This window comes from Penicillium soppii, assembly GCF_028829465.1.
Source record: "Penicillium soppii strain IBT 18220 chromosome Unknown utg000004l, whole genome shotgun sequence".
NCBI lineage: Eukaryota > Fungi > Ascomycota > Eurotiomycetes > Eurotiales > Aspergillaceae > Penicillium > Penicillium soppii.
In genome coordinates this window covers 2,846,994-2,873,157 of record NW_026643234.1, presented here as the reverse complement: position 1 = coordinate 2,873,157, position 26,164 = coordinate 2,846,994, and the positions used below count along the sequence as shown (strand labels likewise).

General features: G+C 48.7%; 12 protein-coding genes across 12 annotated transcripts; 2 read left to right on the top strand and 10 right to left on the bottom strand.

Moving 5' to 3' along the window:
• Positions 1-291: 291 nt before the first annotated feature.
• Positions 292-2,195, top strand: N7529_004479 (arylsulfatase; the record flags this gene model as incomplete). The annotated part of the gene is made up of 2 exons (XM_057240006.1): positions 292-449; positions 503-2,195. The coding sequence occupies 2 exons, from the start codon at positions 292-294 to the stop codon at positions 2,193-2,195; spliced, it is 1,851 nt and encodes a 616-aa protein (XP_057099301.1).
• Positions 2,196-2,754: 559 nt separating this feature from the next.
• N7529_004478 (cutinase family protein) lies at positions 2,755-3,605 on the bottom strand (the record flags this gene model as incomplete). Its single annotated transcript, XM_057240005.1, has 4 exons — positions 2,755-3,019; positions 3,094-3,308; positions 3,373-3,458; positions 3,530-3,605. The coding sequence occupies 4 exons, from the start codon at positions 3,603-3,605 to the stop codon at positions 2,755-2,757; spliced, it is 642 nt and encodes a 213-aa protein (XP_057099300.1).
• A 1,625-nt stretch (positions 3,606-5,230) lies between these two features.
• On the bottom strand, positions 5,231-6,699 carry snf4 (AMP-activated serine/threonine-protein kinase regulatory subunit SNF4; the record flags this gene model as incomplete). Its single annotated transcript, XM_057240004.1, has 6 exons — positions 5,231-5,413; positions 5,480-5,589; positions 5,638-5,994; positions 6,047-6,201; positions 6,297-6,424; positions 6,556-6,699. Coding segments are annotated over 6 exons (1,077 nt in total), but the record flags the coding sequence as incomplete, so codon positions are not given.
• A 599-nt stretch (positions 6,700-7,298) lies between these two features.
• Positions 7,299-8,817, bottom strand: N7529_004476 (uncharacterized protein; the record flags this gene model as incomplete). Its single annotated transcript, XM_057240003.1, has 4 exons — positions 7,299-7,413; positions 7,491-7,716; positions 7,778-8,054; positions 8,707-8,817. The coding sequence occupies 4 exons, from the start codon at positions 8,815-8,817 to the stop codon at positions 7,299-7,301; spliced, it is 729 nt and encodes a 242-aa protein (XP_057099298.1).
• Positions 8,818-9,066: 249 nt separating this feature from the next.
• On the bottom strand, positions 9,067-10,004 carry N7529_004475 (uncharacterized protein; the record flags this gene model as incomplete). The annotated part of the gene is made up of 3 exons (XM_057240002.1): positions 9,067-9,273; positions 9,324-9,618; positions 9,676-10,004. The coding sequence occupies 3 exons, from the start codon at positions 10,002-10,004 to the stop codon at positions 9,067-9,069; spliced, it is 831 nt and encodes a 276-aa protein (XP_057099297.1).
• Positions 10,005-10,809: 805 nt separating this feature from the next.
• Positions 10,810-12,654, bottom strand: N7529_004474 (uncharacterized protein; the record flags this gene model as incomplete). The annotated part of the gene is made up of 1 exon (XM_057240001.1): positions 10,810-12,654. The coding sequence occupies one exon, from the start codon at positions 12,652-12,654 to the stop codon at positions 10,810-10,812; it is 1,845 nt and encodes a 614-aa protein (XP_057099296.1).
• Positions 12,655-13,308: 654 nt separating this feature from the next.
• N7529_004473 (uncharacterized protein) lies at positions 13,309-15,345 on the bottom strand (the record flags this gene model as incomplete). Its single annotated transcript, XM_057240000.1, has 1 exon — positions 13,309-15,345. One exon carries the CDS (start codon positions 15,343-15,345, stop codon positions 13,309-13,311), a length of 2,037 nt encoding a protein of 678 aa, XP_057099295.1.
• A 1,027-nt stretch (positions 15,346-16,372) lies between these two features.
• Positions 16,373-18,512, bottom strand: mdv1 (uncharacterized protein; the record flags this gene model as incomplete). Its single annotated transcript, XM_057239999.1, has 4 exons — positions 16,373-16,648; positions 16,703-17,514; positions 17,565-17,771; positions 17,834-18,512. 4 exons carry the CDS (start codon positions 18,510-18,512, stop codon positions 16,373-16,375), a joined length of 1,974 nt encoding a protein of 657 aa, XP_057099294.1.
• Positions 18,513-19,036: 524 nt separating this feature from the next.
• N7529_004471 (chorismate mutase ARO7) lies at positions 19,037-20,036 on the top strand (the record flags this gene model as incomplete). Its single annotated transcript, XM_057239998.1, has 3 exons — positions 19,037-19,107; positions 19,247-19,898; positions 19,959-20,036. 3 exons carry the CDS (start codon positions 19,037-19,039, stop codon positions 20,034-20,036), a joined length of 801 nt encoding a protein of 266 aa, XP_057099293.1.
• Positions 20,037-20,243: 207 nt separating this feature from the next.
• On the bottom strand, positions 20,244-21,209 carry N7529_004470 (protein-transporting protein BCP1; the record flags this gene model as incomplete). The annotated part of the gene is made up of 3 exons (XM_057239997.1): positions 20,244-20,789; positions 20,847-21,080; positions 21,141-21,209. The coding sequence occupies 3 exons, from the start codon at positions 21,207-21,209 to the stop codon at positions 20,244-20,246; spliced, it is 849 nt and encodes a 282-aa protein (XP_057099292.1).
• Positions 21,210-21,932: 723 nt separating this feature from the next.
• Positions 21,933-22,655, bottom strand: N7529_004469 (serine protease; the record flags this gene model as incomplete). Its single annotated transcript, XM_057239996.1, has 1 exon — positions 21,933-22,655. The coding sequence occupies one exon, from the start codon at positions 22,653-22,655 to the stop codon at positions 21,933-21,935; it is 723 nt and encodes a 240-aa protein (XP_057099291.1).
• Positions 22,656-24,154: 1,499 nt separating this feature from the next.
• N7529_004468 (CCCH zinc finger DNA binding protein) lies at positions 24,155-25,692 on the bottom strand (the record flags this gene model as incomplete). The annotated part of the gene is made up of 4 exons (XM_057239995.1): positions 24,155-25,234; positions 25,290-25,337; positions 25,411-25,554; positions 25,597-25,692. 4 exons carry the CDS (start codon positions 25,690-25,692, stop codon positions 24,155-24,157), a joined length of 1,368 nt encoding a protein of 455 aa, XP_057099290.1.
• Between the last annotated feature and the right edge of the window lie 472 nt (positions 25,693-26,164).

The following is a 26,164-nucleotide window of genomic DNA, read 5'->3' as shown; positions in this document are numbered from 1 at the left end:
TCTCTCGCTCTACAACTATCTCGGTAGGGATCGTTGGCATTTCCGAATCAACTCAATTCCATTCGATGATCATCACGAATAATATGGGGCTTATTCTTAATTGCATTCTTATCAGATGTGGAGCTCTCCCCCACATTCCACTGCCGATGGCCGATTGACGATGTGAAGGTCAACGTATACGTATGTACGCGGTCTAAAGCTTGTTGCGATAGCTACTTTGCCGATATAAATATATCTACGCATGAGCCCCTCATGTAACCCACTCATCTCCTTTTCCCTCCCTCCTGTACAATGGCATCCAAACGCCCCAATTTCCTCGTCATTGTTGCCGACGATCTCGGCTTTTCCGACGTGGGCTGTTTCGGTGGTGAAATTCGCACCCCAAACATTGACCAGATTGCCAAGGAGGGTCTGAGATTCACAGACTTCCACGCCGCAGCAGCATGCTCGTAAGTACTTGCCCAAACAACCGACAACCCATCTTCCAGGCTGACTTTTCCAGTCCCACGCGCGCCATGATTATGACCGGCACAGACCATCACATCGCCGGCCTAGGAAATCTGATCGAATGGACCAACATCTCTGGTCAAAACGGCCCCAAAGGATCCGCCATGAGCACCGCCCCTCAACGCGGTATGCCGGGGTACGAAGGCTTCCTCAATGAGAGAGTCGTCGCACTGCCAGAGGTTCTCCGTGATGGCGGCTACCACACAATCATGTCCGGAAAATGGCACCTGGGTCTGACACCGGAGCGATCGCCACACAAGCGTGGTTTCGTGCGCTCCTTCGCTCACCTCCCGGCCTGCTCGAACCACTACGCGTACGAGCCTGAGCTAAAAGACAAAGACCAGATTCCTACGTTCATCGAGGCGAGTTATATTGCCCTGCACATGGAGGATGGCGAGTACGTGCGCCAACTTCCGGAAGGCTGGTACTCGTCCGATGGGTACGGCGATAAGATGGTCAATTACATCAAGGAGTGGAAAGAGAGTGGCGGATACGCCGGCCCAGACGGAAACGGTGACCGCCCGTTCTTCGGATACCTTCCCTTCACGGCGCCGCACTGGCCCCTACAGGCGCCCCGCGAGTACATCGACCACTATCGCGGTGTGTACGACGAGGGGCCCGATGTCCTCCGTCAAAAGCGTCTGCAGCGACTCAAGGAGCTGGGCATGGTGCGCGACGATGTAGAGGCGCATCCTGTGCAAGCCGAGGAAGTCAAGCCGTGGGAAGAGTTCAGCGACGATGAGAAGAAGAAATCTTGTGTCGCAATGGAGGTCTTTGCCGGTATGGTCGAGTGTATTGACTCAAACGTCGGCAAGGTCGTTGAGTATCTGCGGTCGATCGACGAGCTGGACAATACCTTCGTCTGCTTCATGTCCGATAATGGTGCTGAGGGCGCCGCCTACGAGGCCTACCCGATGGTACAGAACGGCGTCATGCCCCATCTCCAGAAATACTACGACAACAGCCTCGAAAACCTCGGTAACGGCAACTCATTCATCTGGTACGGTCCGCGCTGGGCGCAGGCTGCCACCGCCCCCTCCCGTTTATACAAAGCGTATACCACCGAGGGCGGCGTCCGTGTTCCCTTCACCTGTCGATTCCCGAAAACCCTGAATGTCAACCCAGCGAACGTGATGAACGGCATCACCGACCAATTCGCAACCGTCATGGATCTGGCACCCTCTATCCTGGACATGGCAGGACTCACGCATCCTGCACCAACCTACCAGGGCCGCGAAGTGGTCTCGATGCGAGGTCGCAGTTTCCACCCGTGGGCCGTTGGCGCCGCCGATCGAATCCACCCAGTGGATTTCATTCAGGGGTGGGAGACGTGCGGGCGGGCTGCGCTGCGCTGCGCGGACTGGAAAATCGTCTTCATCCCCAAGCCCAAGGGCCCCGAGAAGTGGCAGCTGTACAATCTTGTCCAGGATCCCGGCGAGATCCACGATCTGTCGGATTCCGAGCCTGAGAAGCTTAAACAGCTGCTGAAGCTTTGGGATCAGTATGTTCTTGAGACGGGTGTTATCCCGCTTTGTCCTGATCTAGGAGAGTTTTTGGAGGCGACTGAGGCGCAGATGCCGGAGAACGCTTGGATGGAGTTCGATTATTGGAAGGAGGGAGCTAGGGATATGCCGGAGAAGTTCTCGCGCCAGCCGCCGAGGTTTCAGAGGACTGTGAGGCCATTCTAGGCTTGAAGGGGCTAGGGGATAGGAATACGTAGGTGCTTCATGAGTGTTATAATCTTATATCAAAATTGAAATAATCTCATATTCTACTTAGCTGCTTACATAGACCCTTTGGCCTCAAGTAATAGCGAATTTCCTCGCATCCCGTCATTGAACTGGCCGAAGATGGGGCGACGCATCATATAAACCGCTAGATGAGTTGTATAAAACATGTCATTTGCAGAAGAAAAGATGGGAGAACAAAGGAAGGAGTGATATTCTCACTCACATAAATACGCCGAAGGCGTGGTTCCAAGGTTCGTCCCCACGCCTCACTTTTCAATCACTCGTTCTAGCGACGTGACAACCACATTCTTATACCACACTCCCAACAAAACATATAACTATTCAAAATTCATTTCATTGCAATATCATATAAGCCCATTCTGCTCAAGCCAAAAGGAAAACGGAGTATAAACCCAGAAAGAAACCAGCCTCAGGCTGCAAAAGACAACCCTGGAAACGGCAATACATCAAGTACCGCCAAAGGAGCGACAAGGGCCTCAATTCCCAAACCTCTTTCTTAATCCAACTTCGACACCAACCACTTCGTAGCAGCGCCAGCATCCGCCACGTAAGTGAAGTGGGCAGCGGTGATAATCAGAGTACCATCACAGACCATATCTCCAACCGCACAGTAGATCTTGGTCTTGTCCTTGTCAAAGCCCTGGATCTGGCCGTTCTCCTGCGCATTGCGCGTGTAACCGAACAGAACAACACCCTTGATCTTGTCCTGCACATCCGACGAGAGCTTCTTGATCGAGTCGTCCATGACAGCAGTGCCCTGGCTGTTTATTTGATTTGTGTTAGTTGGGCTCTGTTCATGCTTGTATGTTCATTTGGAATGGATGTCGAAACGAACCTATAGCCACCAGCAACAATCTGCGTGTTGGGACACTTCTTCACTGCCTCTTCGAACAGGCCCTTGGACTCGGCGATCGCCGCCGGCGAGGTGTTGCCGGGGAGCGCATTCGACGGTAGATCGGCCGTGTAGTTGGGCCCCACGCCCTGACAGGCTACCTTGCCGGGCTTGGACGACTTGAGATCATTGCAGATCGCCGGACCGACGGAGATACCCTTTCAGTCGGGTGTTAGCTGTGTACTTTGTACTTGGTTGTGGGAGAACTGGTAGAGAACTTACCAGAAGACCCGGCTCGGTACTGGCACGGGCAAAGATGAAGGTGATATCTTTACACTCGCCATCGCGCAGCTCGTTTCCTTCGGTCACTACATAGAGTCGACATGCATGTTAGCCAATTCAGACATCCAAATTTAGGGCTGCGAGGAGCCAAACGTACGAGCGCGAGCCTCGATATCCATAGGGCTAGCAAAGGCGGCGGTGGCCATGGCCAGGGCGAGAAGAGAGAACTTCATAATGGACAAAAGAGAACGAGGGAATAGCAAGCAAAGAGGTGATTCTGGTTTCCTTTCTTGTCAAAATAACATCATTCAACCAGGTCCCTGGCTGGCTTTATATCTGTCCGGCGGGTATACTTCGGACTTTGAAAAAGCAGCCTTGCGAATCAAACGCTGGGATCGGCCATGTGCATTGGATCTGATTAATCCATCTGCCTTTCCGGCCATTGGGAACTCATTTCTCTCACAAAAAGGTGTTTCATGCTCTTCTGTGGACGAATTTCGGGTCCCTCATCCAGTAAGGCCGCACGGTGGTGGATCAGGGTCTGAAAAAGGGTCCTCGATGTGTGCCGAGGTAATTGAATCAAATGCCGTAGATTGTTTATTGTAAATGCAATATACAGAATTCGACGTGTCTTAGACCAAGAGTTTGCCGTTGTGAAGGTGTTTCAAGCGGTGTTGCCCAGACTCGGATTTGGGACGTTCACCGGCGTCTTTGCCGGAATGGGTAGTCTCAATTTTGAGTCTGGAGCCCCATACCTACAACTACACAGCATATACAATATACATATGCAGGAACAGAGTGAAGTATTTCCTATTAATTGGCAACCAGATCATTCCCTGCTTTGTAGTATTTGATCTGAGTACGATTGCTCATTTTGTGGTTCGTGAGTCGGATAGTGATGATCGATGCGGCTTAGCCTTATACTCTAATGATTTTATAGGATTGATTAGACCTATTCCGCCGAGATGGGCCCGAAAACCGGTGCACATCATGGTGTTCATGCCTTTTTTGTGGGTTTGGCAGATCTAGAAGGGCGTACTGGGTATTAGGCTTCACCGGTAGATGTTATTTGAGCGTCTTGTATTTAGAAGAAAAATTCATTGCAGTTATGGTTGAGAGCATTCTATTAGACCTTGGAGGACCACAGTGAGAGGATCAGTTACGGTCTAATGATCCAATAATCCAGTATTTTGATGGCATAGTACCTAAAGTGTGCTATGGAAGAGATCTATCCTAAACCAGCTTCTGGTCAATCCATGGTTGAAGCTCATCTCCAAGTAATCCTAGTAAGTTAGATAAATAAACGTGTTTTATCTTGTTTGTTATAGCGTATTCTGCGACAACGCCTGCGTTTCAAGTCCAATCCACTCAATTTATCGAAATAGGATATGACGTATCGTCTAGCTTTTCATCACTTTGAAACGCACTAGAAGACGACATGGGGAACTAAGTAGGAAGGGTTTAAGAAATGATATAACTACAGGCGATCTATTTTAAAGACCTGATAATGATATACGGATAGATAGCATTATGGAGGAGCGAAAGAAGGTCAAATACAACATATTGTCAATATCGCCAGGCTTAACGTATTGCCCGATTAGGAAATTCATACTTCTTATACTCCTGAGTGATTCTCCCTTTTCGCTTTCTACATCATGGTCTGGGCTTTCCAAGACAATCAAATCAAGTCTATTTCTGCGGCAAAACACAAATTTTAGATACCATGTCATTACCTCTGTACATTCATAAAAAATCACTGACCTCGCCGGGCCAGTTTGTTATCTTCGACTTTCCCGAACTAGAGATCAAAACGCCGAAACCATGCAAGACCGAATATGTATGGGTGTCAAGCCCCGGATCATGCCTCTTCATTCTCTCCCTCGAGAAGAATGTAGTGCAGGATATCACTCAGGGTGAGAACACCCTTGAGCTTGAAGTGCTCATCCACGACGACGAGACGGTGGACTCGGGATTTGCGAATAGTGTCAAAGATAGTATCCAGTCCGTCATTGAGCGAACATGTGTAGATGCCCGGGAAACCCTAATTAATCATGAGTATATGGCCACAATATGCGTGATACATCATAAGAGAGGACAGGTCACATACCGGAGAACGTTTCTTCAGCGCTTCTCCAACCGTGAGGCTCAAGTCATCGTAAAACCCGCCCTTGATCAGAGTGATCACATCAACCGACTCAAACACATTGTACACAACACCTAACAATGTCAGCACAATTCACCGCTGCCAAGACTCCACCGTCGTACCTTCCGAGTTCACGATCGGCACACTAGATATGCTGCGCTCGACCAAAATATGAATGACGTCAATTACAGGCGTATCCATCGAAGCCGTAGCAACATTATCATAAGATCCAAGCAGCAATTCTCCCAGCGGGCGGCGCAGCTGCTGCGTATCGGGCACGTTGACAGCAACGAATTTCAAGATCCGGTATTGCGTAATGACGCTGAGCACATGGGGCCGCTCGGTCTGACTATCGCTGGTCACGAGGGGAATGCGGCGGGCGCGCGACTCCAGCATGCGCCGACAGGCATCGTAGAGCGGGCGCTCCGGGTCAATGGAGATGGTCTCTGGTGGCGCGACGCCGAGCGCCTTTTCCACATCTGTATCCCGTTAGCATCGCCGGGCCGTGTAGGAAATCGGGATTTGGCGTACCTCGCAGGCTGTCTAGACGGAATTGATCGATCTTGTCCAGAGCTGCGGGATTCTGGAAATAGTATTGGATGACATTGATGTAATCGGAGGTGGTTAGAAGACCTGCGAACTTGGACGCTTTGGAGTCCCACAATGGCGCTGAAACGATGCCTGTACTTCCCGGTTTCCGGGTCGCAGTTAGCTAGGGAGTCCCAGGGGGGTGATTGAATAGAGGATTGTAAGGCATTGGGAAAGGGTGGGGTCGCAGGACGTGCCATTTTGAATGAGGATGTTCAGACTCTCCTTGACGGAAAGCGAAGTATCGAATATAATGAGACGGAAGCTCAGTGGGAGGACATCGTAGGAATTTCGGGCCTTGAGGAAGTTGCGAATGGCACGCTGTTCACTGTGTTAGTCAAGATTTGGATGCAGCTCCCGAAACACGACTTTAGAGGGTCACAGTGCCAGGTCCCCTCTTAAGCTAGTTGTTCAAACAGGGTTAGAGAAAAAAGCAAAAGGTGACGACTTACAAGGCCCTGTCGCTCTTCCCGATCGATTACTCTCTCGGAGGCCATTTGGGGCTTAAGGTACGAGGATGGGCTGCACGAAAGGCGCGTGACCAGATGAGGTCCCGAGTCGAGGGTCGTTCCGCTTTTCGAATGTGGGGGGAATGACTACCACCACATTCACCGCATAATAAAGAGAGAAAGTATTCGGATGTTGTTTGGGGGGGCTTTTTTGGCTTTGGACATTATTGTTTTCTCTTTTCAATTAATTTATCATCCATGAATATAATATCACAACCATGATAATTGGGGTCACTTGTCACTCAAAATGAGGGGGAAACAATTGGGCTGCAAGTGCGCCGACTAGGAAGTCCTACAACGGCTACATTACAACCCTGGAATGGACATCCTAGTAGATACACCTAGGTATATCCTTGTAAATATAACCTTGTTGATGTATGTTTATATAAAATATCTGAGATAAGGAATCTACCATTTTTTGACTTGTACAATGGTACGGAGTACTTTCTCGTCATTTACCTAATGTAGAGTGGTGAGGTCTGCCTACATAGGTCACTATATCATATTTACTTCCAAGGTTAGGGCTTTTTCCCTTAGCCACCCTTTCATAAACTTTTACTCAAAGACTCCTTAATTGCTAGCTCTAAATATTGGATGGATACTCCAAATCTCCTTGCTGCTAATATATCTCTATGTCCAGCTTGAAGCTCTACGCTGTTACACAGTCGTCCCAACCGCTGTGTCTTTCATTTCGGATGTAAAGCACGATCCATGATCAGCGTTTGGTTCTGCTTGTTGACAAACTCATGCATAGCATAGCCATTCAGCAGTCTTTTGACGCGTGGAGAATCGGGATCGATGCTAGTAAGCAAGTTAGTGAGGATGTCAGAAGATACGATAGCAAGAGGGCCAAGTCATAGTGCCAGCATAACACTTACTCTGATCCCACACGATTCCAAATAATAATTGGAGGCTCAGCCATGTCTGCAATAATCTCTCTAACGGGTACATCCGGTCCCACGGAGAGCACAATCGACTGCTTGTTAACCGCAAGCCAGCCCTTCGGGTCATCAACCACCTCGATGCCCTTTGCCCCAACATCTGTCGATCCGCAGAACTGTACTCCGGACTTTGAGCATAACGAGCCATCCTTTTTTTCCATCGCTCCGAAGTAGAAGTAATGCGCGTTGCCATGCACGTTTTTGTTGATGTCCCGGGGTCAGACTTGCTCTTGACATATTCCCAAGGCCAAAACAGATTGCTATGTCGATTCTGTGGACCTTTGCATGTATGGCCAAAATTTCCGTGAGTTTTCCGAAGGGCGGGCTTTCTTCCCATTGTTGGACATAGATATCGAACATGTTGGTGAGACTAAAAAGGGCCCAGTGTTGGTTGTTTTGGAAGAGATGCTCGATGGACGAGAGATATGGGGACAAGGTTGGACCAGTACGCGCTAAATGCGTTAGCTTTATCGTGCTTGGTACTATGGATGCCGAAATTTGCTTTGCAGGTGAATTTAAGGACTATTTCCCCCTGGTTGATCATTGGCTTTGATCGAAAAGAGAAATCAACATAGCAAATAACTATATACTCACCATTGTATTTTGCAGGGACCATACCCTTCTATGTCCTTAGTTTCTTACGTAGAGTTTTAAGCCGCTTCTCCAATTATTGGGTAGTCTTTCAGTACGCCTTGAACAACGTGCCATTTCCGTTGGCAATTAGGGCAACCATTGACGTCAAGATATAGACAACAAGACTACCAACTTACGCATAACAGAGTCTAACATCATCTTTATGACACTTGAGTTGGTACTGGGAGCTGAGGAAGGTCTATATTTAGCATTATACCCGAGGGAGTCTAGTGGGCAGCAAGGCCAAAGGACTGCTGCCCTCAAAGGCAGGGCCTCATAGTCTGGTTGGGCTACATTACAGGTGCTAGCATGTGCTTAGAGAAGAATGGACAGAGAATTGAGTGGATGGATCTTCTATGATCTCTGAGGAAATCGCTCTTTATCTATAGCTAGGGAGGGATAACAAAACTCAGATAAATAGTAAGTAAACGCACCATAAACAAACGCTACTAGATCCATCAAATACTCCTGACATTCTTGCTCATATCTATATCTAGGTTGAAATTTCACCCCGACTGACATTTGGAGCGACTGCTGTCGTCGATCTTCTAATATAGAGCACGATATCCGAGAACAGCTCCTCATCAGGCCTAAACCCATCATACTGATCGTATTGATCGTAGCCCTCCATCATTGCTCTGACGCGTGGAGAATCGAGATCAGTGCTAGCAAGCAAGTCAATAAGCGCTCAAGCAGACCTCGGGACCTCGAGGTTAGATATGAAAGCAAGAGGGCCAAAGTATAGCGCCGCATCACACTCACCTTCCCGCTTCTTCCCTAAGTCCATCACGGAATCCTACAGGGTGCCAAATAATAACCGCAGGCCGAGCGATGTCTGCAATTATCTCTTTGACGGGTACATTCGGTGCCACTGTGATCATCATCGATTCTCGTCAATCTCGAGCCAGCCGTGCGGGTCATCAATCACTTCTATGCCGACATTTCCCAAGATCTCTTGGTCGATAGAATTGTATACAGGATCTTGAACATAGCAGGGCACATTCTCTTTTCTGTCCCTTTCTTGTAACCATTCCTTTAAAGTGAGAAGTATCGCATGTTGGGATGCGACTGATGCCGAATATGTAAACTGTCTGGGCCTAGATCGGTTGCGAAATCACCAAGGGCAAATCCGATCACTTTGCCGATTTTGTGATCTTTTGCCGCCAAGGATAATATAGACTTTAGCTTTTCGCAGGCAGTACTGGCTTTCCATTCTTGCACTTTCCCATTGAACATTTCGGTGACAAAGTCGGCATCTAAGGTGAGTACTGGTGGAAGTTCTTCCTTGGTTTCTTTGTTCACCCTGCGTCCTCGATGATAGATCTGTATGGCGCAAAAGAGCGACCACTCCGGGTCAAAATCAAATCGCTCAAAGATTTTACAACAGATTGGGAAGTTTGCTCGGCACGTATATACAAGTTTCATCTCTCTCCTTCCTGATATTAGCGTTGATCAAAAGAAGAAACATGGCCATTTATTAGATACTCACGCTATAAAATGGACTTCTTCTTCTCCTACCATCTCCCGTGAAACGACTTCTCCAGGAAGCCCATCATACTCGACGAGCTTATCGTTGATGTCTTTGGTAAATACTTTCTTGCCGTAGCCCGGTTCACGCTTGGCCTGATCCCATGCAAATTGAATTCGTTCCTTGGTGAAAAACGGTACCCCAGACTTGTAGGTCTTATCAAGGCGGGCCCTCACCTCCTCCAAAGTCGTTTCCCCGTAGTCTTCCTCGTGTTCTTCTAAACGACGAGGAAGACCCAATAGATTATCGTAGAAAGCTTGGCGAGGCCCGTTGTACCCCGAATCATTCATATCGTCTGTTAAGTAAAGCTTCTGTGACTCTCGGGTCAAAAGAACAATGAGGAAACAAGTGAATGGAGATCCGAGGGGTCAGGGCTGTGCTTCGCCAAGCCTAATAGCCAACAATGAGCCCGCATATATGGAGTAGACAGGATAATGTCTGACAAGTGTTGGCTTTCCCTTTCCGTTTGAGTGCTCACTGAGCACACCTGAGCAAAGCGAGCAGCCAAGTTAGCAGCTCACCTCAATAAAAATGCACCATGCTAGCCTCATCCAAATGCAGTTGGTTACCAGAACTCTTGACCGTTGTCCCCTCAACAAAAGGCTGGCTTTATCAATTTGGTGGTCGGTCTCGGTTGTTTCGCCTCCAGCTGGGAGGCAACCCGACAGTAGGACCATATTTGTTGGTTTTACCATTCTGCAGCTTTGCCACTATTCAAGTCGCTGAGTATCGCATCAACTATACCGTCTCAATATAGTTACGGAAAATATCCAATCCTCAATTTTTGGTTCTACAATATCTAGGAATATCTCAAAAATCCCTCTCTGGATAGTTTCTAAATCTAATGTAGTTTTTGATTCTGGTTTCTTTCCCTTCCTTTCTTTCTTCAATTTTAATTATATTTGCGCTTGAATTAACAACGATCATCTCATCGATCATAACTATTGGATTATCATGGCCAATAAATATATAGCGCCTACATCACCCCAAATACTTGCTAAACTGTCGGGCCTAGGTCATTTAGAATCAATGATTGCTTTCTGAAGACACATCATTCAGTCACCTGCCCAGGTGGACAAGACCTCTCGTTGTTCTCTAGTTGGGACGGGACCTCCCACACAGCTCGAATTCCTCCATCCTGTGGAATAGGCTGAAGCCTTCAGACGAGTAGTCTTGTAAATATCCAGGCCAATCCCCTTCCCAAATTTCAGGGTCGGTAGTCCTCATTGATGTATCTTCCTTCGAACCGACCTGAGGCCGAATACAATCGGGAAAGAAGATATCTCGTTTCGTCCCCATCCCACGCTTCGGTACCTGGAAATTTTCTTCAAAGGGATTTTCCCCAGATCCGTAGAGGAAATCATGAATCTCTTTTTCGAGCCGAATGCCTCGCCCATTTTCGCAGGGATGATAGGCTTCCTGGTAGAAAGTCCCCCGAGAGCATGGATGGACATCATCATCTAGGAATTCACTGGTGCATGGGTGACATTCATCCGCAATCATGACAAGAGATGGCCTCTCGGATCTATATCGCTCGTGCCATTTGAGCTTTTGCCGTATTTCCTCCAGTAAAGCGTGGAACATGCCGAATCGTTCCAGATTTTCTGACTCGCGCCAGTCGTGGACATCGCCTTGGCCGTAGAATCGCAGCCGGTTGAGTTCAATTGATTGCACTGTTTGTGGTAACTTACGAAGCGTCTCTAGCAAATCTGATGGTGTTATCTCAAGCCGTGTGATACCGAAATGTGCAAGCTTCGGCCACTGAGCAAAAGGGAGGATATCTTGTAAAGACGTGGATCCATTATATTCCCTATATCCCCAGTAATGAGACGCAATGTCGAGCGTAGTCGATATATTGATATGTGTCAAATCTTTGGCATGGCCAATAGCCCGTCGGAAGTCTCCGGTCGCAAAGCTTTGCAGCCCTGGGTCATCGATGAACAAAGTCAAATCAAAGCGGCGAAGTCCCGGCCGCTTGAGCAGCGTCACAAAGTGATCGTATTCTTCACACGGTCGAGTGAACATTTCGTGATGAACACCTGTGTTGAGTTTATTTGCATCGAATCTCAAGTCGGAGACATGATGGTCGCATTGGGAGAGGCTTTTCAAAACGGTCCTAACGCCCCTCCAAAGATCTTTGTAACCTTCGCCTGCGGTGCGATTCTCTGGGGTTAAAAGTGGGTTTGGCATGCTTCTGGCAGTCTCCAGGGTCCATGAGCAAGGTGCCGGGTAGTCAGGGGACATTGGCCAAGGGGTGGGCCATCCCCTTGGGATCGGGTAGTTGAATCCATACGGAAACGCACGAATGAAAGGGGTCTCATAAAGCGGACAGAATAACCACCCATGCGCTGCAGGTGTGACGGCAACCTTGGTCAATTGCGGAAAGCGATCCAGGCCATAAACAAACGCATCTTTGTCGGCGCCAGATATGAGAACCTCATCTTGCTGCTTTTTCAATACCGCATAGTGATCGTAACATTGCTTTATAGGCAGGAGAGCCTTCAACTGTCTTTCAAGAGAAGCATGGGCGGGTCTTTCGATGTCCGAGGTCTTTCGAGCCCTCATACTTATGATGTTCTCTCTGCATCTGTAAACAAACCAAAAGGGGGCTTCGTGATAATTACTCCACTCTGTGAGAACTTCCCGCTCATAGTCTCCTAGCTCGGACCAGAGAGACCATGGCTCAGAAACAAAACGGGCATCGTCCCAAATGATCTCCTGTATTTGATGGCGAAGAGTAGGGTGGTTTGCAACAGCACGAAACACCTCAATATCCAACGGGTTTGCAGAAAGAAACACTCGTGAAAAGTTCAATGGCACCGCATTGCTCAGATATTTACAAGTCAAGCGTAGAGACTTTATATCGCGATTGGTCAAAAATGACCGGGCCATGTAAAGAATTTCGACTGGAATGTCGACCAGCGAAGGCCCGGAAGCCATACCAGGTGGGAGATGATGAGCTTTTAAAATCCAAGTTATAATAAGGGGGTTCTTACTTGGGTGGATGGGAGATGGTAGATGGCCCCAGGCTCTTGGGGCCGCCCCTAATTAGAAAATGTAGAGTGTCGATTGTCGATGCCTTAGGATCAAGGCTTCAGGGCCCCATGCCTTCTAACTTTATTTTGCATTGGGACCCGAAATAGTGGTGTGGGAAGGAACATTTGGAAGGGAATGTAAAAGGATTTAGATTAGGTGATAAGAGAGCTGGTTTACAGGGACATAGTGTCCTTATAATTTATAGCGAAGACTTCGAGCTCGAGACGGCCGCCGTACTAAAAAACGACAGGGGTGCTCACTGAGCCCAGCAGGCATTATCCTGTCTATATAGGCACATATACAACAACCCTGGTCAACGCACAGCAAACACACTACGGGAGAATTGGCCAAACTTGACTTGAATGGAATCATGACTATCATATAATAAAGCTCTAAGGATAACTAATTCGCAAAAAGTGACCCGAAAGAATAAGAAAAAAGCCCAATAACGCCACCGCAGCTATGCAAGGTATCATCGCAAATCACATTTTTCCAGATAAATACAAAGGAAGAAACAAGCCAAGGCCAAATAAACCAAGACCCATTCCACAAACAAGCCTAGATGTGCCCGTGTAGCTTAAACCGGTAGATGCAGGTATGGCTAGCACCCCAATTAGATGTGACCCTGAAAACGACCTTGTCGACGCGAATCGTCGACACATCGACGATGGTGTTGAGCTTGAAAGCCTGCACGTTGTCCGGGCTGTGGATGTTATATTCCATCTTGCCGATGCGGTAGAAGTTCTCCCCGAGAATGGGGTCGTCCGAGTAAGCGGTTTCCGGCTCGGAGGGGTTGCTCCGACGCAGCAAGTCCATAATTAGCTCGTGGAGCGAGCCAATACCTGGGATTAAGAAGCCGCCTAGTCCCGTCTCGCGCGATGAAGGGGCCTGTGTTGCTGGTGGCTCCAGTGATACGGTTGCATCGCCGAAGACGGAGAATAAGCCGCGACGGGGTGTCGCCTCGGGAGTGCGTTTGGCTTTGACGGGTGTTTTGTGCGGGTTTACTTTGAAGCGCGCCCAGAGCTCGATGGTTCGTGGTGCCGCCTCTGGCTCGAGCGAGGCGCCGACAGGGATGTGTTCGACTTGTAGCTCTTCGGCGACGATGTCGCGGCCGAGGAGGACGGAGAGTTGGGTCGTACCGTTGCGCGTTGGGCTGCACCAGCAGTCGCCTACCTCTTCCCATGGAGTCAGGGCGGAGACGGGAGGTTGCGATGCCCGAACTATGTTCTTGGCTGCAGTCGGGGCAAACCATAGGAATGCGCGTGCTGGAACGCCAAGCTTCGATCCCAGCGTCGGAGAAGTGTTCGATGGGTCGACTAGTGCGCCCAGCCCTACCGATAGGAAATTTACCTTGTGGATGGGCCTCCGGTGGACGGCGACATCTGTGGGTGTTGAATCGTGAACGTTGGAAAGTGACTGCTCTGACACGACAGAGCTCAACTCGCTTGATAATGAAGACATTTTGACGTCCATTTTCGAAATCTGGTTTCGAAGACCGTGGAAAACCTCGGGATGAGACATGTTCACAGTAGGCGAATCCCAGTCCCATTCTGGTGGATATAGGGTTTGGTGGACTTTCAGAGCTACGAGACAACACGACATTGATCCCAAAATCAGGAACAGCCATATTGCTGCCAGATACAAGCTTGAGTAGGGACCACTGTGTGCTTTTTCCAGCAATATCGGCAGCAAGCTTCCTCGGCGCGCCGGAGTAGGATCGTCACTTGGAACGGTACTCTTGTCGACGATAGATCTTCGGGGCTTCATTGATGCTAACCATCGACGTAGGAAGCTTTGCCTTGGCGGGCCAGGAGGGAAGTCTGGGGGAGGCGTTTGCGCGACGGGGTTCCACGCCCCGGGTTCGGGTTCGGATTTGATAGACGACTCATCTTCTTCGGGAACGTTGGCCAGACCAGAAACACGCCGAGGGGGCGCTGATATATTGTGCCCATGTTTCTCGCCACGGTATTTACTTGGTCTCGTTCGTTGCAAATCATCTTCGTTGATATCACGCTCAAGATTCCACGAAGCCTCGGAAGCGTTGTCCACAGAGCTGTGACGAGAAGACCAGCTTCCGATGGAGCCATGCCGGGAGCCACCAGGTCGCTGAAGCGGTGATGGATATAGTGGAGAGTTCGACAGTCGTCGTTGTAAAGGGGGCTCAGCCTCTGGGCTGGAATCGGTGGATACCGCATGTGGAATAGGGGGTGTAGGAGTCTTATCAGAGTGCTGGTCTGTTGTCGCATTGTACAGGGACTGCTGAAGTTGTGTTTGGTCGGGTGTTGGCTCACGCTTTGATTGGCGTGCTTGTGGCTGCCTTTTCTTTGCGGCCGCTGTTCGTTCTCGGGCGATCTCCAAGCGGGCTTCCACTGTTTCGGCCATCTGATCAATATTCATAGTAGGGCGTATAGTCATGCGCTGGGGCACAGCCGTTGTAGTGGCTGCTCCATAGTTCCATGATGCCCCGATTGGAATACTCGGTAAATCTGGTTGGTTACGGGATTGCTCAAGTATTGACTGATATCCAGTTTCAGTAATGCTAGATGGCCGTTGAGGAGTCCCGCCTGCGCGGCGAGTTGCTCTTTTGGGGGGCATTATCACTTGCTACCCCTAGAATGGATTCTCAGACTGCGTCTGGGTCTTTTTATGCCTGGTAAAGATATGTCAGCTTTGAGCTAGATGGAACAAAAATCAGAATCAGATCGTTGAAGCGATATATGAAGACTGTTGATTGCGAAAGTAGTAGCGATTCAAAGACAATCTTCATGTATCACATTGATATCTTGAACCGTGGTGCATTCACTGGCGCATCGGCGTCGCGAGAAATGAAACATGAGATATGGCAGAACAAGGACGCATTGGTCAAAGCAAAAATGTGAAAAAAAATTGCCAAAAACATGAGAAATTGATTCAGACTCACCTGGTATTTTAATCTTAAAGAAAAGGCGAAGACGACGGACTTCGCAAGCCCGCTCGTCAAATTCCACTTTGAGGCCTGTAGATCGCGACCCCGGGCGACGCGCAGACGCGACGGACCGTGAATTGCACCGGCGTCAATGGACCCAGCTGATGAGAAGAAGTTTTCAAGTCGCTTTATGTCACTGGGATAAACTATATTGATCTAGTTTGTCGCTTGGGATCGCTTAAATCCGGGGATGAAGGGGTTGTTGATGAGGGAAGAAAAGTAGACGGGGAAGGGTGGAGCGCAATGATCGCCGAAGAATCCCAACTTGAGGTAAAACTTGAATTGCGATGGAAAATTCAATGAAGATTGATGATGTTCTTTATATTTTGAGTCTTCTTTAGCCTGCCAGAGTACTTTTGGAGTTTCATCTCTGGGCTTTGGGCTTTGTTCTTCTAAGTCTTTGTTTATGTTATGCTACAATCTTGGTACTATTTTTGTGCCAGATCTACCTGCACGGGGTAAACAGCTCTGTTTCCACTCTTAGGAGTCTGAAAGACTTTGTTCGGGCATACAAAATGGTAAATATGGTCCTGCTACTCCTGGTTCGCCTCTAAGACATAGGTAGATTGAATACTATACAATGGTCGCGAAGGGCAAGGGGAGAAAGAAAGTACAAGGAAAATGAAACCCCAAGCACACGACCTTCAAAAGGTCCGTCTAGCAGGTCCAAGCAGCCATAGTGCCATCCTTACGACCTTCAACAAGATAGCCATCTTTGATACGAACCCGCTCGACCATCGCGGGAGATGATTCCTGATCGTCGATTCCAACTCCGGGGCCACAGTCCCAGTGGTTCCCATCGGCCTTGTCGTAAACCTTGACCACGTTCTCCCCAGCAGCAGCCACAATGCGCTTCGCATCGAACATCATACTGGTGATTGGCTTTTCATAGGCATACGCGTCGTAGATGGAGCCCATGCGCAGATCCCAAATCTATGAACAGTTAGTAACCGAGAAAAAAAAGGACGAAATAAACCCTCGACTCACCCGAATGCTGCGGTCAAGACTGCCCGTGACCAAATGCACATCATCGAATTGAAGACATGTAACTGGCCCCGTGTGTCCAACCAGGCTTCGGTGAACATGGCCACTACGCAAATCCCACAGACGGACCATGCCATCTGCCGTACCGCAAGCCAAAGCAGCGTCGAAGCACTGCACGGCACCAACGAAGTCAGCCGAGGCATCAGGCACGCGACCCGATGGTCGCCAGTCCGAATCTCCAGCCATAGACGAGGAGGCCTGGGCGGAAGCCCACAAAACATCCAGTGTCTGGACACAGCGGCCCTTGACCAGATCCCATTGTCTGAGGGTTTTGTCTGCAGACCCTGAGATGAGCGTATCACCTTTGAAGTGCAGCGCCGTCACCTCGGCGACGTGCGCTTCCAGGGAAAAGACATTGCAGTCTTCAAGGTTCGAAGAGAGCGGTACTGGAGATTTATGCTGGTGCTCTCCATCTTCCTGGTCGCGTTCGTGCTTGTTGAGACGGCCGTCCCGAGTTGTGGGCCGAGCACGGCTTAAATCCCACAGCTTCACGGATGCGTCCATGGATCCCGTTGCCACGATGTTATCTTCCACCTGCAGGCAGCGGACGGAGGCATGGTGTCCCTCCAGGAAACCCGAGCATCTGCCGACGTTCATGTCCCAAACTCGCACGGTGTCGTCTAGCGCCGCGCTGACCATGGTTCCAAATGGATAGTCGAAGTCAATGGCGGTGATCATATCGGTGTGCGCTTCTATTTCCTTAATTAAAGATCCTGGCTCGAAGTGCTCGTGTAGGATGGGCATTGATCGTTTCCCTAAAACCCGTTAGTTGCGATCCACATCCGCGTCTGGTAAGATCTCATACTGTTAGAGCGATGCCGTAAACTTTTTGGTGGGGATGTGGGCAGCTTTTCATATATCGATTCTGACATGAACGAGGCGTCCATAGCCGGATCGCCCGACGACCCAAGAGACTCATCTGGCCCATCTGAATGCGACGTCTCCGTCGCAACTGGTGTGTCTGAAGATTCCTCTTCTGGGAAATCCTCCAGCTTGTTATCCAATTCCGTTACTGTCGCATATTCATCAGCTTTATTCCTTCGCAGCCTCGTCCACGCGTATAGTTCGACCCACGTTCATTTTCCAATCCCGCCTCGTCCATTTCCAAGCCAGCCAATCGGTCTAGAACGATTTTGCGCATCTTGTGCAAGTTGGCGACCTTATTGTCAATCTCGTGAATCTCCGCACTGCACATGTTCTTTCGGATTCCCATCAACTCCAACTTGCGACTGAGCGATTTTCGCTGCTCTTTCAACCCAGCTGGGCCGGCAGTCAAGGAGCCGCCTCTCTCGACATCCTTGAGATGCTTGCCCTTGGAGCTGCGCCTTCGGTGTCGTTTTTTCCCTGGTTCTTCCTCGGGAATAGAGGCCTGGAAGCCTTCGAAAAGGGAGTATGAGCTGCTATCTTCGGGGATGTTGGCGAGGAGATCATCTGGGACCGACGAGAGGGCACGGGACTGGATTTCGGAGGTCGAAAGCCTCGATCGGACGAGATCGGTCGGCGTAGTTTGTGCTAGCGAAAACACTTTGCGCTGTGCAGCCGGGCGCCGAAGCTCGCGGTGGATGTCTGACATAGCATTGTGAAAGTGAGTGTCTTTTTGTTCGCCGGGTCCTATCAAATGTCCTGCGGTTGTAGTGACTTTTCGTCCGAATGCTTCGATGTGACGGGTTGTTAGGCCGGTGCCCAGAAGACCATCGCCCTCGACAATATCTGACAGACCCGATGGCGAGTCGTCGCGGCGCTGATTCTCCATAGACCAGGGCTTATCTTGGGTTCAGCCGACACCCATGCGATCCAATGAAGTTGGGATAAGTAGTTGGTAGGTTTGAAGGAGACTTGTCTGAGGTGGATTTACCGCGTTCCCCGGGTACTGCCGTATGGTACTTTTACGGGGTTGAGACCAGCTAGTTATCTTCAGCCTATATCTAATTTCAACAACGACTTAAAGGACATAACTATTTGTAATTTAATTTACTAACGACCCTCTGAAGTAAATTCGATATCTGGTTGGTGTTCATACAGATGTTCTCGATCGCATACATTATTATATGTAGAAGTTAATCCACCTTAGCCTACTGCAAGGTAAAAGAATTAACAGCCTCATCGATCTTCTATTTATTTTCAAAAAGCAAAAACCTACAGGGTGGAGCTGCTCGGTCACACAATTATTGAATTCCCCCTTTTTAAATATAAGTACTAGTACTTGTAGATCGATCACAAGAGTGGGCTATATGGTTATCCGACGCAGTCCCGCAGACTCTCCTTCTTCAACTCACCATGGACACAGCCATTGACCTCTCCGATGCCACCAAGGCATTGGACCTTGCCAACATCCGTTTCCAGCTAATGTGAGCTGCAACTTTGTGCTACACAAAGCTTCCTTTCCTTTTCCTGCCCCGCCAAGCTTCAATATACGTATACGAACAACTGCATACCCTCCACTCAACGAAACAATACGAGCAGTCCGCTAATATTACACACATCCAGTCGCCTGGAGGACACAATCACCTTCCACCTGATCGAACGAGTGCAGTTCCCGCTCAACAAGACCATCTACGCCCCCGGCGGTGTGAAGATCCCTAACAGCAAATTCAGTCTCCTGGACTACCTCCTCCGCGAACAGGAGCGGATACAATCGCGTGTGCGCCGCTTCCAATCACCCGACGAATACCCTTTCTTCCCGGATGTGCTGGAAGAACCGATCCTGCAGCCGCTGGAGTACCCGCGCATCCTGCACGAGAACGATGTCTGCGTGAACGACGTCATCAAGGAGCGGTACATTAACGAGGTCTTGCCGGCCGTGTGCCCGCAGTTTGGACGGGAGGACCGCGGTGAGACCCAGGAGAACTACGGGTCTTCGGCGACGTGCGACGTTGCTTGTTTGCAGGCGCTGTCGCGTCGCATTCATTTTGGAAAGTTCGTTGCTGAGTCGAAGTTCCAGAAGGACCCTGAGACTTTTGTGCGATTGATTAAGGCAGAGGACCGTAAGGGTATCGATGAAGCTATTACCAACGCTGCTGTTGAGCTGAAGGTTCTTGAGCGCTTGAGTCTTAAGGCTAAGACCTACGGTACTGATCCTGCTTTCCCTGATGAGAAGGGGCAGAAGATCAACAGCGCCGCCCTCGTTGCTATTTACAAGGTGAGTGGAGTATCAATGGGGTTTGTTCTGCTGCGATTGCTGACTCGGGCTGTTTGAAAGGAATGTGTCATCCCGTTGACCAAGATTGTTGAGGTCGAGTACCTCATGCAGCGCCTCAAGGGAACCCAATGGGAGTAAGGCGGAATTGAGCATGAAGTTATGAAACCCATTTTTCTCTTTCCATAAAACTCTATATAGTTATCAAAAATTATATAGCCGCAATCACAAAGGCCGGGGCAACGTAGATGCAAAAAAAAGTAGGTGGAAATAAGGCTAGCACAGAATAGATTCTTGCTTTTCGTAAACCAGACATGATATTTATATGACTGTCCTGTCTTCATATAACTAGGACATGTATTCCGTAAGGGCCTTGACCATAGGCTCGAACTGGGATGCCTCAAGCAAGATCATGCTACCCTTCGTCCTGACACCAAGCTCCTGGAAAGCACGCTTGGAGTCCGAGTGTCCATCGTCAGACTTGTGGGTATACTCAAGGGAGCCTGAGCAGAGCGCATGGCGCTCAATCACCTCATCTTCAGGGTGGAAGAAGAAGCGCTCAGCCTGCTCACCGCCCTTCTTCTTTTTCTTCTGGGGCCGCGACTCCTCCTGGTCAAGCTTCGACTCAACCTCCTCGTAGTTCTTCGAGAAAACAAGGTAGTGCGAGAAAGTGTAGGGCTCCTTATCCTCAACAGCCCAGGCGATCTCTTCCTGGAGCATGTTGTACATGGGTGGGACAATCTCAGCGGGCATGTTGATCAGACGCTCGGTGAGGATGAGGCCAATTGGAGGAATGGGGTTTTGAGAAAGAAGCTGGTTGGCGGCAGAGAGAGACGGATTGGAGGCGGATTTGGTCTTAAGGTAGTTGATCAGGTCCTGGATGACAGGTTTGTCCTAGAGACTATCAGTATGGAATTGTAGGTGGGCAATTGGGGACTGGGGATTTCCAACCTTGTGCTCCTGCAAGTTGAGAATTGTCAAGAATGCGTAGGGGTCAGACTCGTGTCCATCCACCTTCACTGTTGATCCCAGTGTCGGCTGCGATAAAATGAGGTCGGCCAGCGCGGACATGTCGAAAATCTGAGCATCATTGTCGAATAGTTGGCGCAGCAGGTTCTTCAGGCCGTGGAAATCAATAGGTTGAGGGTCAAACCATTCGAAGTCTACATTGACCATGTCAATGTCCTGCAGTCGTCATTCTTGTTAGCAACTCGATGGTGATTTACTCGGGGGTACAATCCTGACCTCGTCAGAGGAATCCTCCTCCTTGGTGCCACCCATAGTAACATCGCCGGGATCCTTTCTCTTGACCATATTGCGCTAATTTGATTGTTGTATCTGTGAGAAAAAAAAAGTTGAAGATCAAAAGGTGGCCCCCGCGGCCGAGTTCGAACTTTTCCCTTATCGGCTCTTATCGCCGAACTATGTCATTCCAGAGCCCTAGGTTCTTACATACAACGTATGTAGGTGAAACAAATTCTAAATTCCTATGCCTGCTTTATCTTTGATGAGGCTACTAGCATTGCTTCGCTAGCACGAGAACAGCAAAATGGAGGAAAGTTGACGGACGTGTTGTTCTCGTATAAATTGTGGCTTCGAGTATGCGAAGCTCCCTCTCTCAAGTTCCATTCGAGACTTATAGCCCCAATTCGATCCCAGTTCTGAGACTTGTCATCCGATAAGTAATTGAAAAAGTATATCCTTGCCAGTCGTTCTCCTATCCTCAGGCTTTGATGTGCAAGGAAAATTTCGCAGGAGATGAAAGCGAGGTAAATATAAAGCCTACAGTAAATGAGCTTTGTTACATGTTGCGCTACTCTAGTGGCGCGATACTTCTATGATGTTCTTGACGAGTATCTATACTTATTCTCATCATATTTCCTATTTAACTAACGTGGTTTTGAGATAAACTCGCCGAAGTATTCGGATGTGTTTTTTCATTTCATATATACAACATTGAAATTGTGACGGTCCTTGAAACTGATTCTGTCTTTTGGCGCAGATTTTCAGTAAGCAAAGACCTGCAATGAGCTGCACTTATTGATTCTTTGTCCATGATTGAATATAAGAGTTGGCGATATCGGTGAAAACATCTGGAAGACTAAGTGATTCGCATCCGTGAGTCTGCGAGATGATTCCAGCAAGTTTACCACCGCAAGTGACCGAGCCACCACGGTCTCCTGAACAGGTACCTTTACCAGCTTCCGAGCCAGCACAGATCATACGGTCGGTGATTTGGCCGTCAGAAGTCTGATTGCAAGTGTCTCGGTTCACGATAGGGAGGGTAACCGATTGTAATTGTTTTCCCGAATCACCCCAGCCAGAAGCCACGCACTCAGTCCCATCCGCTGGGTCCTGACCAGGTTGAACAAAGTCAATCACCTTGACAGTCGGGCCGGGTGTGACAAAGGAAGATAGTTTGAGCACGGCAATGTCGAAGTCATTGGTGGCAGGGTCGAACCGAGCATTCCGAGCAATTTTTGATACCACAATTGCAGATCCTCCAGAAGATGTGTTGCTTGAGCCTACCCTCACGGAAAAGCTCGAGGGCGATGCCTCTAGACCATATACGCACTGTGCAGAAGTAGCAACACGGTCCCCGCTGATGATAACACCAGCACAGGTGTAGACGCCTGATTTCGAAATGCTGACCAGATATGGAAGGTCGTCGATCGTAGCTGGTGAGCCACCTGAAACTTCTGCAGAGCCCAGGGCACCCTGTACGAGAGGTAAAAGAGAGACAAGGAAAGAGGATTTCATGCTGATTGTTTTAGAGGTGGATGTTTTGGAACGGAGAAAAAGGTGTTGACTAGAATTCGTCTTCGGGGAGAGGAACTCGAGGATTGTCGCAGGGGGATTTATACTCGACTCTTCTGTAGCGTGTATCATTATTCTTAGCTTCCCAATCCCGCTCCATGTTCGACTATTGATAATTTTTGAGTACTTTTCCCGCTAATCATGCAAGGTTGAAGGATCTGCAAGCATTCCGACCAGACATCACGATCAGACAGCCCGTGGTCTGGATACATAGATGAGACATTGCAAGGATCCACATACTACTACTAAACTTAATCGGTACCAATAGTTGGCTGATCTACAGCAGATCCCAATAAGAACCCTCCCTGTACTCCGTAGAGTACGGTCAACTATGTAAAGCAGTAGTAGATCACCCAAATTACCGGGATCACAGTTTTTGGCATTGGACAGGTCATAAATGCCGACGCCCCATCGCTATTCACCAGATTCGAAACCAGATCTCCTTTAGATACTCTTAGCCCGTAACTGAACCTATGCTAATCAATATTTGGCCCAAGGCGAAAATTTAATCTTCATCTAATAATAGACTGTGTCTAATATCCAGCACGACCGCTTTACATATGATACTGTAAATCATAAGAAACTTCTCTTACAAGCGATATACGGAGTCCAGTGACTTCGCAAGGATCCTAACGACCCTCGAGACCCATCCCATCGCCCCTGCCAAGGCTCTACCGCCTACCAATCCGTTCACCAAGTCATGATATACGGCACTTAAAAGAGCTGGAGAATTTGTTGGAAATGAAGTTAGAAACTCAAAAATATCTTTAAATCAGCAAGGTAGCTTTTGGCAAGATGAGGAGGCTATAATAGCCACCTGGCTCATCTTGGCCGGATATGTTGACTGGCAGACAGAATAGTACGTAGTATTTAGATGTGGGGCCAAGGGTGTTAGGACGTCAATGCAGCTCCCTGGGCGTTTCATAGGAATGGCCAAATTGCCAGAACAGTACATTCAATCATCATCCACGGCTCTTCTGATGGCTTCCAGATAATTTATGGAATTTAGCTTCGTTGGTAGGCTTTATGCAACAAACGCAGGTGTTGGCAGACAAGGAGACAAGCGGGAAAGATAAATTGCCGCATGGAAAGCTGCAAAATCGGGAGCAAATCCAGATAACTCACCTTGATTCAGTCACAGCCAGCTTTATATTCATGTTGGGACACACTAGTCCGTATGTGATTAAGCCTATCTGGAGTGCTCGATATTTTTTGTAAGGAAACTCAAATGATAAGTGGCTTTGTAATTTACCGGATATGGTTGTGAACCTAACTCTTCGGAACCTCACTCACTTATGGGATTGGATTACTCAAGATTTTTGCTTAAAAGGAGAAGATACCTCAGGTAAACCGAAGGAAGATAGCGTTGCGGAAATAATGTAATGACACCTTGTTGAAAGAAAACTTATAGTAAAACTCTGAAGCCAAGAAAATTCACAATCTCAATTTGGGGTGACGATTCTGGTGTCAACGCCATGGGGGAACTTGCAATCACTTCCCGTACAACTTTCACGGGGACAACGATGACCAGTGACACAACTCTGATCGTCACATTCCAAGCCTTTGGGACAGGCACTTAAACGGGCGATCCACATCAGATCAACTACATCTCGCTCAACGAGTCTTGGCTTATGGTTGTAGGTGCAAGTCTCTCCCCATGAGCAAGATCCCAATATGTAAAACTGGTAGCAGAATCTGTGACGCTTGAGAGCCTCGAGTTTTCCATTCGTGGAAAATTGTAACGGGCTATCAACACGTTGACCATTCGCGTTCTTACAAACGACCAACTTTAGACTGCTGGTTGCAAGTGCTTTTGTAGATGTATTGGTCATCGGGGTGCTATCGTTCGATATTGGAGGCGTTCTTTTCGCTATAGAGGCGTAGTTTGGAGTCGGCGTCCGCGGCGGTGTAGGCAATGGAGTAGCCGTTGTGTCGCCAAGTGATACTTTTCTAGACATCTTCTTCGACCGAAAGACCTCGGGGAACGAGGTTGTCTCGAAGTCGGATGCCAGATCTCTCAGTTCACGAGCGAATGGTGGACCCTCTACCAATGAAATATGGTCTGATCCGCGATGGGGTCCCAGTACACGGGCATAACCGTTGTCCCCAGATCCACAGAAGATGATGTGTTGGCAATGAATATCTAGAAAATAGTGCTCGAAAAGAGCTGGAGGATATGTTAGAGAACCCTTCACCCTCGGATCAATGGACAGCAATATCTCACCATCAATCTTCACATCAGAGCATTCCTTCCCATTACCTGCGTCCACAAAGTCACACAGTGTATCTTCCATGTTGAACCCTTGGATAAAAGAGTTCAGCACATTCTTGGAACTGACAATGCTGTTATTGTGATACGTGTCTGCTAGACCAGCCACATTTGCATACACCCGAATCTTGTAGTAGATATTGGGGCTGGCAGCAGGTTCGACCTTTCGGACATGATCTTGAACTGCCTTAATGAGAGCTCTCGCTGCGAAGCGACCGCCCTTCTGTCCACCTTGAATAAACTCGTCCCTGAACTTCGATGTTTTAGTTTGAATCGAAATATTGTTCGCGGGAAACCATTATACTCACGTTCATGTGGTCGCCATCAACAAGTACCAATGCAAACTTCAACCTCGCCTATGCTCATGATGTTAGTAGCAGGTTGGGCTTGTGAATGAATTAAATGGAAAGAAACTATCACCACACGTACCTCCTTGCGAGACTTCTCATTCAGCTCTAACTGGCATTTCTCGGCGTCTTCCCGGTAAACCTGAACCAGCTTCTTCTGGTCTTGATATTCATTCTTCTCGTGTTGGAGGTCCCTTTCGAGGCTTTGGACATGCGAAAGAAGCTCCTGCACACAAACAATTCAGTCAGTAAAGTCCAGGTCCGCAACATTGTATGCGAAGCATGCCTCGATGATTTTATTCTTGCTATCTTCGATAACCCTCACGGTCTCATATCTTCTCCTCAACTCTGTCCTATCCAACATTGTGCTTGCTTCCGAAGTGTCAGACATGACATTGGCGATGAAATAAAATCAGAAAAGGGCAGCCTCTGTCCTTCTATTTAATTGATGGTGCATTTCGACTTCCTGCTGGTCATGCCAAAGCGGAAAATACCACTAAAAGTCAGCTGCCACCTCGCGTCGGCGCAGCACAGGTGCATGAAGCTTTGTAACTCACTAGCAATTTGTTTAGGAGATGTTGGTTGCTTGTATACTACTATTGGCGCGGCAAAAATCGCTGTGTCACTGCCTCATCTGACGACTGGTGGTTGCAGGGTTTAACTATGGTAAGGCGCTTATTCACGAGAAGCAAGGCGTACTTGCCCCTCTGACTACCCTGCCGACTACGCAAGATTGAATTATGCCTGCGCAAAACAATTGATTCCTATTCCGAAACCTTGGAAGTCCACTCTAGATCCGAGAAGGCCTGTATACACAGCGACTGCGTTCACTGCGC